This window comes from Mesocricetus auratus, unplaced genomic scaffold (genome assembly GCF_017639785.1).
Source record: "Mesocricetus auratus isolate SY011 unplaced genomic scaffold, BCM_Maur_2.0 Super-Scaffold_100011, whole genome shotgun sequence".
Lineage (NCBI taxonomy): Eukaryota > Metazoa > Chordata > Mammalia > Rodentia > Cricetidae > Mesocricetus > Mesocricetus auratus.
The window spans coordinates 79,204,498-79,218,534 of NW_024429195.1; the positions used below are offsets into that span (position 1 = coordinate 79,204,498).

General features: G+C 44.3%; 1 protein-coding gene across 1 annotated transcript in view; it reads right to left on the reverse strand.

Annotated features, from left to right (window-relative positions):
• The window catches only part of Gnptab (N-acetylglucosamine-1-phosphate transferase subunits alpha and beta), a 65,494-nt gene that overhangs the window by 40,202 nt on the left and 11,255 nt on the right, over nt 1-14,037 (reverse strand). Inside the window, exons 2-4 of the mRNA XM_040755121.1 lie at nt 10,807-10,892; nt 1,466-1,585; nt 927-968 (exon numbers count right to left, since the gene is read on the reverse strand). Coding sequence (XP_040611055.1) covers nt 927-968; nt 1,466-1,585; nt 10,807-10,892 — 248 coding nt within the window. The remainder of the gene's footprint in view (nt 1-926; nt 969-1,465; nt 1,586-10,806; nt 10,893-14,037) is intronic.

The window sequence follows — 14,037 nt, forward strand, 5'->3', positions numbered from 1 at the left end:
TCTTTAGGGACACAACATGGTGCTATACACACACTATATACTTATAACACATATACATACGCTTACAACATGCCTGTCCAATATACTGAGAGGTATGAAGCATGAAAATAATGCATTGATATAGTAATTAAAAAGCAGGACATCTTAGGCCATAAACTATGACAGTTGTGAGCTGAGTATAGTCATACACTCCTATGATCCCAGCACTTCTAGGAAAAGGCAGGAGATCAAGGTTATTCTCAGCTATGCAGTGAGTGTGAAGGCTAGCCTGGGCTATATGAAAGGTCTTTAAAAAAAATAAAACCAATCGAAAAGACTGTTGAGGAATGAGGGTCAGGGTCATCTCTACAAACAACCCCTTTACTCCAAGTGGGAAAGAAGCAGTTACGAAGCTTCTGTTTGTCAGTGGGAGCTGCTTTAAAGGCTCATCAGAGCCAAGCATGACTGAAACCACTATACCTAGCAAGACAGATGTATCTGGTTCTTGTCACTGGGCTAACCCTTCCTGGTCCTTGGTCCTTAAGTATATACAACCTGACAGCTTCCAAAGATAAGGAGAGATTATAAATGGACAAATAAATGATGGGCATAAATTTTATGGTCAAAACACAGGGTATAATTAGTTTGAAGAGGCCAAGAGAACAATGCATCAAGACAGATAAATGAGTACTCCAAGCTTGCCAAAAACAAGCAGGATCTGATTGGCTAGAACAGAAACACCTGAGCGCTCAGTCAGTCATGCTATTTAGCACTGCGAATTCTGTCTGGTGGATGCACTTAATTGAGGTGTGAAAAATAGCAGGGGTGGGGCTGAATACCAGCAGTAGCTTAGGCATGAAACCAACAGTATGTGCCCACAATGGTGACCTTGGTACTTCAGTTCAGTCCTTCAAGCTTCATTCCTGAGAAGAAACCAAACCGCTTACCTCTTCTTTGTTGGTTCTGTTGTGTTCTTCCCAAGGATTTCCCTAATAAAAGCAAACACAGCTTGTTACATATGCATCAGCCAGTGATAGCCCTAAATGGGAACAAGGGAGAGTTTACAATGTTGCCTTTCCTGGTAACTTTACCTGTACTAACTTGCCAATGGGAAGTATTGCGATGCTTATGGCATTAAAAGTGTAAACAAACCATGTTCTAATGAAATGCTATCAGTGATCCTGAACCTCAAACGCAACCAATAAAATTCGCTTAAAATACCGTCTTGTTATTTTCCTTACAAAACATGGAATGCGGTGGCTGCCAGTCGTTTTAAGCAGTCTTATACCCCACGACAGAGAAGCTGTGTGTGGTACAAATGACTGCAACTGGAGCCCACTGGTGACATTTATAAGGAAATGACTGGGGAACTCTTAGCAAATCTTCCAGATGAGAGAGCGGAAACAGAGAGGCAGCTCTGAGCGAGCGAGCACTTTGCCTGTTTCTGACTTATAACCACACCTGGGCTTCTTTTAAATGGATTTACCTCATAGCTTTCTGCTCATCCTCCATTTGCTCGCGGACCTGTTGTAGCTCCTTTAGCAGTTCAAGGTCTGTGCCATTCACCCAGGTGTAAACCACATCGATTGGCATGGGCAGACAAAGCCTAGGGCAAACCCAAGTTCTCCAGCTTAATTGTGGGTTTTCCAGGAAAAGATTATAGCAAAACTTATATTTAAGAATCTAGACTTAAGCCAAGTGGTGGTGGTGCATGCCTTTAATCCCAGCACTGAGGAGGCAGAGGCAGGCGGATCTCTGTGAGTTAGAGGCCAGCCTGGTCTACAAGAGCTAGTTCCAGGACAGGCTCCAAAAGCCACAGAGAAACCTTGTCTCGCAAACCAAAACAAACAAACAAACAAACAAAAAAAAGAATTTAGACTTAAACCAAGTGGTGGTGCCACACCCCTTTAATCCCAACACTTGGGAGGCAGAGGCTGGTGGATCTCTAAATTCAAGACCAGTATGGTTTACAAAACAAGATCCAGTATAGCCATGCCCACATAGAGAAACTCTGGCTAGAAAAAGCAAAACAAAATCAAAACAAACAATGATGAGTTTAAATTTAGACGTTACCAGAGAAAATAAAAGAAAATGCCATGGAACTGTGGCATACACATTTAACAGAACGGTGTATTTTCCTGGGGGCACTGTTGGGGGAGTGGTGTCTGTCAAATGCCATCTCTATGAATTGCATTATGTTAGAAACTTCATGAAATTTCTATCATTTGAACCTCACAACTACCCTGTAAAGAGGTTGATATCTTTCCTTTTTAAAGATTACTTGAGGGACTATCTAGGTGGCTCAGTGAATTCAAAGTGCTTGCTGCACAAACCCAAGACCCGAGTGTGATCCCTGGGAGGTAAAGAGAAACTAACTCCTGGAGTTATCCCCTGACTTCCACACATGCACCACGCATGCCACCCCCACCATCATATACACACACAACAGCAACAACAGCAAGTGAAAGGTTAATGGAGGAGAATCAAGAGACAAAAGTAGCTCCTTAGAGGCCTTAGAGTTCCAGTGGAGCAGGGAGAGCCTGATCATCGGACATGGGGTTTCTGTCTGTGTGATGAAAGCTCTGGAACTAGATGGGGATGACAGTCACCCGACATCATGAATGCATTTGGTGCTACTCTCAACCATACACTTTAAAAACAATTAATATGCTAATTTCTGTGCTATGGTCTGTTTTTGCTACAACCAGAAAATGTCAAGCAGAGTGAGAATAATGATTATCTGGGAGTAGAGGGCGTAGTCTTAGAACTCAGTTTAGATTAAGTAATCTATCACTCACATATTCCACAAATGCAGGATCAGAAGGATCAAGTGTGGCCCAGTCTAGAGCGGTAACCACAGGGAGTGATGTTGTCGGAGTCCAGAGGGAGATCTGGCCCAACACCACCTCCGACTTCTGTCTCAGAAGGATGCTGAAGTCCAGCCCTCTTCTTTTCTTTGGTCCAGAGCCCTTGACATCTTTCTAATACAGCAAATGACTAGCCTGCTGTCTCTCCTATGAGTTACAATGGCCTTCCTGTGAAGGCATCCACCAAGAAGGCAGGAGGCCTCCTCGATGTGCATCCTGAAGCTTCTGAGGTAGTGTAGCACCCAGCACAGAGGGGCCAGTCTAGGAAAAAGGCCAACAGTGTAGGTGGGGCACAAGGACGTGCTTTTCCCCAACATGGTCTTGTGTTTTAATCCTCCTCAAAAGTCCAGCCCTAGCTGGGTGGTGGCGCACACCTTTAATCTCAGCACTTGGGAGGCAGAGGCTAGCCTGGGCTACAAGGGCGAGTTCCAGGACAGCCTCCAAAGTCACAGAGAAACCTGTCTCCAAAAACAAAAAAAAAAAAAAAAAAAAAAGAAAAGAAAAGAAAGAAAAGTCCGGCTCAGCCTTAGTGTTTCTGTTCAGGTTTTGGCACACCAAAAGAATGTTCTTATTTAGCTCAATGACTTACCAAAAAGAAAAAAAAAAAACCCACAACTATGACCTGATACAGGCTTCATATCTATTTGGGTGTTGACATTCTAGATGGTTCTTTCCATTTTCCAAATTAACAGACAATTTTTCTTTGTTGTATGGTCTACTTCCAAAGCTTGCCCTTTGCAATAGTTAATTTTGATTATCAACTTGATTAGATTAAGAGGCATCCAGGGCATGAGGGAGCCCCAGGCTTGAGTGCGCCTATGAAGGCCTTCAGGGGAGGATTAACTGGGGGAGGGCACCCTGGCTGTGGCAGCTGCTCATCCCCAGTGGCTGGGGTGTCAGACAATAGAAGGGGAAGGGGAAACCAGCAGAGCACTGCTTCCTCCTCTGCTTCTTCTTCCACCTGCCTCTGGCAACTGCCATCCGTGAAGCCGTCCATGCAGCATGCCTCCCCCACGATGGATCAAGAGCCAAGGCAAGCCCCCCCCCCCTTCCTCAAGTTGCCTTTTGTAAGGTGTTTGGCCACAGCAACGAGGAAATACACTGTCCCTTTTCCTTCTTACAGCCTGGGTACAGGATTAGGCAAGTTCCAGGACAGCCAAGGTAACACAGAGATTTTTAACTAGGCAAAGATGTGTTACATTTGTTTATGCTGCAAAATATTACTTTAGCTGTGTAAGGGTGTGTTACTTTCGTGCTACATTTGTTAATTATATGAAGATGTGTTGTATTCGTTTCACCTTCCCTGCCTAAAGCACCTGATTGGTCTAATAAAGAGCTAAATGGCCAATAGCGAGGAAGGAGACAGGATAGACACAACTGGCATGAGAGAGAATAAAAAGGAACAGAAATCTAGGAAATCTAGGCTCAAGAGAAGGAGAGAACAGGGACACACCCCGGGGCAAGAAGCTAGCCAGACAGATGCAGTGAAAGTAAGATATATAGAAGGGAAGAAGAGTAAAAAAGCCCGAGGCAAAAGGTAGATAAAGAGAAGCAGGTTAATTTAGCTAAAAGAGCTAGCCAAAAAAAAAAAAAAAAATGAGCCTAGGGTAGACCAAGCATCCCTAGTTCATTAAGTCTCTGTGTGGGAGAGTCATACTGTGAGTCCTTTTCCAAGAGAAAGGACTGGAGAGGAAAAGAGGATGGGAGGAGGAAGTGGCTGAAGGCAGGACTAAAGAAGGTGACAGCATCCTGCAAGCTCTTAACTCTGTGGTGAGGGAAGCGAGCAGGATGCCCCAGGAACGAGGGACTGTGAGGCCTGGATGAACTGGGCAGGAGGTGACACTTCACCCCCAGCTGACGCATGCATCCTCGTTTTCCTGACAAGCCGTGGGACCCTTGTAACTCTCTCTGATCTCATTTCTAGTTAGGTTCTTCCGCTTGCTTGGTCTCCTAGTTTCTTGGGAAAGCCAGATGTGTGCCTCACACAGAGTGCCTTTCCTGGTGTGTTTCTTCCTCCATTTCCAAGCCGGCCCATCTCCACACTTTACTCTTTTTACTGCTGTGTCATATTCTCAGCCCCTTCCCCCAGCGCTGCATCTGGAACCATAGGCCTCATGCATAGTAAGAAAACACTCTACCACTGGGGTACATCCATCCCCAAAACGAACTTCTCAATAAGGCTGTTTCTGGTATCTACGTAAAAATAGTCCTACTAGACATACTGTCTAACCCCTTTGTCTGCTTATTTTCTCTGTGACATGCCTTTCAATGGTTCTCAAACTGTAGCTGGCAGCTACATGGAGGACTTTTAAACGGAGTTTCTAAATGTATGGGTCTGAAGTGGGACCTCAGAATGCTCTCTTCTAAGAAGTTCTCAGCTAATGCTGACACTGCCAATCTTGGAGGCTACACTTGGAGAACAGCTGGCTTCTGTAGCTTCCCCCATTGCAATTTTTAAAAAGTGGCTCAAGAGAGAAAGATGCCATGTGACAGAGTTCAAGTGGAGGGGAGGAGTTTTTATTAGACAAAGGGATAATAAAAAGGAGGAAGGGGAGGGGGGAGACCAGCCTCTAGGGACAAGGGCAGTGGGAGAGAGAAAAGAGAGGGAGAGAGGAAGAGGAAGAGAGAGAGGGGGAAGAGGGAGAAAGAGAAACTGGGGGTGGTATGGAGGTGGGCAGGGCCCTTTTAAAAGGGAACGTAGCGAATGTGCACAGATTGCTCTTAGTGGCTGCAGCTGAGGGCGTACCCTATCAGGACCCCAAGGGCAGGCCAGTACAGATGCCTGAATACTAACACTCCTACTACACTGCCAGTCCTACATGTAAGATTAATGAACATTAATTAATTGAGTAATGTTCACCATTATTTGCCTAGGTCCAGAATAGTGCCTTGTATGAGTGGGTTAGATAAATAATTTGATTAAAATTATTACTATTAATATTATTTTGTGTATGTGTGTTTTGCCTGTATGTTTGTCTATGCACCCTCTATGTGCCTGGTGCCTGCAGAGGTCAGAAAAGAGTGTTGGATCCTGTGAAACTGAAGTTATAGACAATTGTGTGTTGACATATGGGTGCTTCTGGAAGAGCAATCAGTGCTCTTAACCACTGAGCCACCTCTCCAGCCCCAATAACTACAGTGTCGTCAGCACATATTTGTGTTTCCCATGAAGATCTGACTCAGTATACCCACATGCAAATTATTCAAAGTCACTGTAACTCCCAACCTCCCAAATGGTCTTTATTCAGACTAAAATTATTTGTGTGTGTGTGTGTGTGTGTGTGTGTGTGTGTGTGTGTGTGTGTGTGTGTGTGTGTATTGCATGGATGCTTGTTTCTCTGTAGCAGTGAGGGTACATGACCATGTGTGGAGGACAGAGGAGTCAGTTTTCACTGACTCACTGAGTTTAAGACAAGATCTGACTCGCTGTGACTGTGTACCCCAGGTTAGCTGGGCCACAAGTCTGATTCTCCTGTCTCTGGCCTCCCATTTCCTCTTAGTGGTGTAATGGGATTCAGAATCATACTGTATATAACTCTTACATGGATTCTGAGCAGCTAAACTCAAGTCATCAGGCTTGTGTAACAAGCATTTGTACCCTAACAATGAAAATAAAAATAAGAAACCTGCTTGATTCTATATATTTTTCAAAGAAAAGATGGGAGGGGATGGAAGACTGGATGTATACTCTAAAATTTTCATTCTTAGGGGGTTTTAATATAACCAGGAGATCTAGGCAAATATTCAGCCGAGGAAAACAACTCAAGTTAGTAAGTGACTTACACATTGGCTCCTCAAATGAGCCTGTTATCATATGCCCAGCTCAACTCATGGATTAAATTAAAAGACCTGAAAGAGATCATATGACCAGCTCATGGTCATGAGTCAGTTGTCTTTCTATGAGGCATGGTAGTGATGAGTCTGAGCCCTTAGTTCTAACCACTCGACCACGATCTTGGTTTCCAGATAAAAAGGAAGCCTGGACTCAGAACAGAAGTGATGTTGACAAAAATGTAATACAAATTGTATTCAAACCACTATTTAAAGTAACTTTTAAAGTCATTGAGCGGAACCTTAGTTCTACAGTGAGAGGTGGGGAGACAAAACCACAGAACTAAAATAGGATTTACAAACAATGTGGCACCCATGTTTTACCCATGAATGGCTGCCTGGAACTCGGCAGCAGCAGATGGTCTGCATATCTGCTTCATACTAACATGGAACCTGGGATTACCTTTCCATTCAGAGCAAAGGACACTAGTAAAAACTGTACAGAAACTGTCAGAATGATGGAAGCTTTCAATAAACATTATATTACTTACTGCAACCTAAAAATAGTAGGAACATCAGTCACAAGGATTTTAGGCTGCAATCCCGTCACTTGGGAGGCTGAGGCGGGATTCTGAACACAAGACCAGACTGAGCTACATAGTGAGACCTGTTTTTTTTTTTTTGTTTGTTTGTTTGTTTGTTTTGTGAAACCTGTTTTAACAATTAAAAAAAAAACTCTTTAGAGAGCTGGGTGTAGTGGTGCACATCTTTAATCCAAGCACTCAGGAGGTAGAGGCAGGCAGATCTCTTTGTGTTTGAGGCTAGCCTGGTCTACATAGCAAGTTCCAGGCCAGCCAGAGCGACATGTGCTTATCCCTGCCTCCCCAGCACTGGGATTCACAGGTGTGAGCCTGATTACTTGACCCAAAGCTGCAGGATTTCCACAACACAGGGCAACAGCAGGATATTCAAGAGAAGTCCCAGTGAGGGCCCAGCATCCATAGCGTAGCAGAAACCAGAGGCCTCAAACCAGACCAAAGACCTCGCAATGACTTCTGCAAGTGAAGATGGCTGGATAAAGGGGCTTACTGTGTAACGCACTGTGTCACGCGACAGCTTCCATTGACGAGATTGATTTTTTTCCTCCCCCCCTTTTCTCTGAAACTTCATTTTATTTTAAGGGGGGGCGTTGCAAGGGCTGAGTGTGGATACGAAGGAACGGGGAAGTGAGTGGGATGGAAGATAGACTAAAGAGGAGGGAAAGCTGAACTTGTGACTCAATGCCCAACAGCTTTTACTTCATATAAGATTATCTAGGACGGTGGTTCCCAACCTTCCTGATGCTGTGACCCTTTAACACAGTCCCTCACATTGTCGTGACCCCAGCCATAAAATTACTTTCGTTGCTACTTCATAGCCTTGCTACTGTCATGAATTGCAATGTAATTATCTGATAGGCAGGCTGTCTGATATGTGACCCCCCCAAAGAGGTCATGACCCACAGGATGAGAAACACTGATCTGGGGTATTAAAAAAAAATATATATATATATTCAAGGATCAACATAATAAGTTAACAACTGTCACTGCTTCATCTGGAGCATTTGTAAACAGAACATCCTGTTTTGTTCCCTTTACACAATGCAGGGATAAAATATTAGTGTGTGAGCAATTCCACACACTATTTTTTAATACCATCCACTAATGTATAGCTTTTAAAAAGTAAATAAGAACCCTGTCTCAAAAAAACAAAAAAAAAAAGTAAATAAGATCAAGCATTTGTTGTTTCACTGAACCACTTAGGTCTTGGGGAGCCTGTGTCTGAAAACGACTGCTTTTAAGACCCCAAGGATGGCCGTCCCTCCCTTACTTTGATTACAAGCTGTCCCCCTACTCGCTGTTAACACAGATCTCATATCTCCATGTCTACAACAGGGTAAATTGGAAAGCCAATCTTTGTGAAATGTCACTAACAATTAGTGAGCACTGCAGACCAAAGCAAAAAGTGAAAGCTTGGCCTACAGCAGTGACAGCTCAGTCATGAGGAGCTGAGTTCAGAGTCCCAGCACCTATGTAAATGCCTAGCTGCAGCAACATACATGTGTGTTGCTGGGGGTAGAGACAGGAGAGTCACTGCCGGTGTGTAACCTTGGCAATCACCTGCCAGCCAGCCAGGCCAAATCTGCAAGTTCCAAAAAATAAAACACACACACAGACACACACAGACACACACAGACACACACAGACACACACAGACACACACAGACACACACACACACACACACACACACACACACACACACACACTGCTGGCCTGACTCTTTTCCAACACAGACATGCATTGTGGTTATATGATGTTTGGGCTGGAGAATTGGTTCAGCAGTAATCTGGCAGAAGAACTGGGTTTGGTTCCTAGCGCCCACCCACTTCAGGCAGCTCACAGCCTCCTGATACTCCAATTTGGGAGAATCTGACGCCTTCTTCTGGCCTCCATGGGCACTCACATACAATTGCACATAGCCACATACAAACGCATAATTAAAAATAAAATAAATACTTTAAATAATAGTTTTCAAGACAAAAAAAAGGACCTATGTGATTCATTTTGTCTGTAAGATATTGGGAGAGAGGAAATTACTTCTATTCTGAGGCCTGGCTTATGAAGGAGAAAATCTCTAAGAGTAAGAACAAAGACACCAGCTGGGCAGTGGTGGTGTTTGCCTTTAATCCCAGCTGATGGAAGAAGAGGCAGGAGGATCTCTGTGAGTTCGAGGCCAGCCTGGTCTACAGAGCGAGTTCCAGGACAGCCAGGACTGTTACACAGAGAAACTCTGTCTTGAAAAACCAAAAATAAACAAATAAACATATAAATAGACAAGCAGGTAAACAAACAAGCAAACAAATAAATGCGGCATTTTAGAAAGCTTCACCTACACAGAAGAAATCTACACAGAGGCCACAGGATAATGACCAAAAGTGCCCAGCCCAGCCCTGTGGCCCTGCCTTTGGTGGACAGAGTGCTGTTAGGCTGGCCAGCGCTCATACATGTAGTGGCCACCTGGTTTCCTGTGGTACATGAACGTTTCTGTACCTCACAGAACTAGAGAGAGAAAACAAATCCTTGCAGCTCAGTCTATTCAACCCTGTAAGGCAAGATTACTTCTTGGAGATCAAGAATTTTCACCTACAAAATAGGATGAACTAGATGCTTTCTTCGGGTGGGTGTATACATGCTGAAATATATGAAGCCATTTCTGTGTGAACTGAGGTTCCCAGAACAAGGTCACTCCTGCATTAAAGTATCTACAAGGATAATGGCTGCTTAGAACCATCTGAGAGAGTTAGAACGTTGCAGATTCTAAGTCTTTTTTTTTTTTTTCCTGGCTTTTCCAGACAGGGTTTCTCTGTGTAACAGTTCTAACTATCCTGGAACTACCTCTTGTAGACTAGGCTGGCCTTGAACTCACAGAGACCCACCTGCCTCTGCCTCCCGGGTGCTGGAATTAAAGGCATGTGCCACCCCCGCCCAGCCTCTTGGGCTATTTTTTTTTTTTTCGAGACAGGGTTTCTCTGTGGCTTTGGAGGCTGTCCTGGAACTCGCTTGGTAGTCCAGGCTGGTCTCAAACTCACAGAAATCCGCCTGCCTCTGCCTCCTGAGTGCTGGGATTAAAGGCGTGCACCACCACCGCCCGGCTTCTTGGGCTATTTTTAATATCCTCAATAGCCATTCAGTGCTCACCTCTGTGTCTGAGATAAGATCCTTGTCACCATCAAGTGAGAGACACTGAAAATGTATTAACAGGCAACTAGCTTCCACCAATCCAAAAGCTAGGAATGCCATCATCTGAACCTATAGCAGAAATCCCCCCAATTTGCTGTAACCCACTTTCCAGAAGTTGCCATCAATGTGTTTAGAAAACACATTTATGACTTTCTTTTGCTGCATAACTATAAAAACTTCATGAACCCATTTCCACATAGGAACATATTACTTGGCACAATTCAAATCCATGCTCCTGGCCACATATATTTGACTCAAAAGTAAATTATTTCTTATTCCCTTGGAGGTGAGAGACATGTTTTATGTTGACATAAGCAGCCTGAACAGATCTACCATATTTAAAACATGAAGGAATTCATGGCTTATTCTTTAAACTCAAATAACAGAGACATTACAAAATAACTCTCACCGATTCTGAAAGGATTTCCCAGCGATATTGTCCCTGTAGGAATCAAACAAAACATGGTATTGATCCCTGCTCCATTCCAGAACCACCTAGAAAAAGAAAAAGAAAAATACCAATACTTTCTGTACACCAAAGACTAGCAGTCCAATACGAAAGTCATTTCAGTTCGTAAGCAGCCGCTAAAGAAGCCGAGTTAGAAGACTTCCTCGGGGAAGTCTAACCCTCTCCGAGGGGCAGGTTGGGGGGAGCAGGAGGAGAGGAGGAAGGAGGAACTAGGATTATGATGTAAAAGATAAATTAGTAAAATAAACAAAAGCAGATTGTTGAGCGGTCCAAAGTGCCCACCCACCCCATACTGTCCCACACCATACGCCCCACTCAAGCCAGTAAATGAGCTACAACTGTGGCTTAGACACCTGAGAGGACTTAGGATCTCACTGGCCTTGGGAACAGAAAACATTTAAAGGGAAGGGATGTTTGAATGGGGCCTTGAGGGAAGATGAGAAACGGACAATGTCAGCTAACTGGAAGAGTGCATTTGGGGCAGGTTGTTTGAGGGCAACTGTGCAGTTGACTTTTTCAGGAGACCATGGATAGATGCCAGGAGAGAATAGAAGCTAGGCTCGGAAGCAGGGCCCTAACTATGACTTGCCTGCCATGGATGGGTAAAAACACCAACTGATTGGAGGATGGATGGATGGCCTTCCCCCGATGGCCCGGTGCAAACACACCACACACAGACCGTTCTTCCTCCATGTCCTCAACGCTGAGCAACCCTGTGCCTTTTCCTCTGCGTATCTGCTCTAGGCCTCATCAACTCTCCTCTCATGGCCTTCCTCCTCTTTTCCCTTCAGTAGGATTTTGCCTACTGGTGCACAAACACATCCTAGAGTCTCTGAAAAGCCTTCCCTTTACAATCTATATCAAATCCTCTCTATCTGTCCTCCCCATTCTTCTAGAACCCTCAGCCCTCTCCTATACCACTTCGGCCTCCCCTGTTTCAGGGGCCTATCAAGGCTCTGTGCCGTCAAGTCAAATGACGATTGCCGGCTCTCTACCTTGATAGCCGACCACTTCCTCTTTCTAGAAGCCTTCCTTCTCCCTCTGTCACTCTGGTGGCTTGTCATCTTCTATCCAGTTCCTAAATGTGCCTTCCCATTCTGTCCTTCATTCTAGAATGGTCTCCTTCCTGCCACACACCCTCTAGCTTCATGCTCCTTCTCTACCTACGTATGATGGCTAGTCATGGATTCGAGACTGTAGGATTCCCAGTCTTTCTATTCATTCCAGCCAGCAAGGAAAGAAGCAAACAACATGCTTCTTCAAAGAGACTTCTTTGAAAATGCACTCCCCCTTGGGGTTTTCCTTGGCTTCATTCCGTCACTACAGCTGGCTACCGAGAGGGTTGTGTGTGTCCCATGACCCATGGTCATTTATTTTCATGATCTTTGGGTACTTCAAGATCTGGTCTTTGCCTGCCTTTACAGCCTCCTTCATTCAGACCCCTTACAAGTACCACAAATAATGTTCTCATTTAATGCACTTATTTACAAACATTTACTGAGGGCATGGTACATAACTGGAGGTTTGCAAAAAATAAGCTAAGATCCCCAACTTCAAGGAACTATGTATGGTTGGTTGATTTCCATGGCTTCATAAATGTGTATGTAGTGTAAGGCATATACTATGCCTTAATATATGCATATATATGTATATATATTGTGAATAAATCAAACTAAGCGATATGTCTACCATTTCACATATTTTTGAGAAGAGAACATTCAGGATGTACTCTCTGAACATTTTATTAGTTTAAAATTTTGTGCATAGCAAGTTTGTGGATCAGAGGACAGACTGAGGGAATCAGTACTCTCCTACCATGTGGGTCCCCAAATCAAACTCAGGTCACCAGGCTTAGCAGCAAGGCCCTCTAGCTGCCGAGCCATCTCACCAGCCCACATCACGGCACCTGTTCCTCCTGTCACCAAATGGCCAGAAACCTAACAATCTCCAGGAACTGTCTTCTTCACTCCTCCATCCGATCTAGCATCAGAACCCTCTGACATGCCCTTTGCTCTCTGACTGTGCTTCAAAAAGACTCCACTCATTGACACTGCAAACTTGGCTTCCTCAGGGAAGCCTTTCTTGGTGTTTTTTTCCAAGGAGGGGTTGGCGTTCTGTCCTCGGTGCAGTTGGCATTTCAGTCAACTTCAATTGGTTGTAAAGAAATACTGCCTGAGCCGATTGTTGGTGCGCACGCCTTTAACCCCAGCACTCGGGAGGCAGAGGCAGGAGGATCTCTGTAAGCTTGAGGCCAGCCTGGACTACAGAGAGAGTTCCAGGACAGCCTCCAAAACAATACAGAGAAACCCTGTCTCAAAAAACAAAAAAACAAACAAACAAAAAAAGAAATGTTGCCTGAAGGGCACAGAGTTCTGCAAGGAGGGGTGAATTCTGAGACTTATGGTATAGGCTTGTGACTATGATTAAGAGTAATATATTTGATACTCAGAAATGAAGTTTAACACGCACAAAACTGCCCTCCATCTCTGATATCACACAGAACCCAATGCGTAGCTATAAAGTATCTGCATTGCAAAAATACAGGTGTGTTGATTTTCAACAGTATAGACTGTATGAATATCAATTTATTGAGTACAAACATAGCCATCATTCTCCATCAATATCTCTGTGTAGCCTGCCATGGAACAACACTAGTCATTTTTGAAAAATAAGTCACACACACACACAAATTAAGCTGGGAAGGTTGTTCTTGGCTAGGGGGTTGCCCAGAAGATGCAGCAGGCAGAAGGGAGGGTTTATAGCCTCACAAAGGAAGGCCAGGTTCAGCAAATACACTGTGTCCTCTCCACCTGCTGGCTCACACCAGAAAAACCAACGTCAGAGGGCTCTGACGGATCAGTAAAACAATTCCTTATTCCTCAGTTCAATCCAAATGCTCCCCTCTCTGCTCCAAGTAATTTGTATCCTGACTGATGACTTGGAAATTGGCACCCACTGTCTGTAGTAGTACTCCATGCCTGACTGTTAGCTTTGTCGTTTTTATCTTTAAAATCATTTATTCATTCTGCCTGCATGTATGTGTGAACACCACATGCAGGTAGCGCCTGTGAAGGCCAGAAAAAGGGCATCAGATCCCTTGGGCCTATTGTCACAGACACTTGTCAGCTGCCACATGGGTGCTGGACATCAGACGTAGGTCCTCTGGAAGAG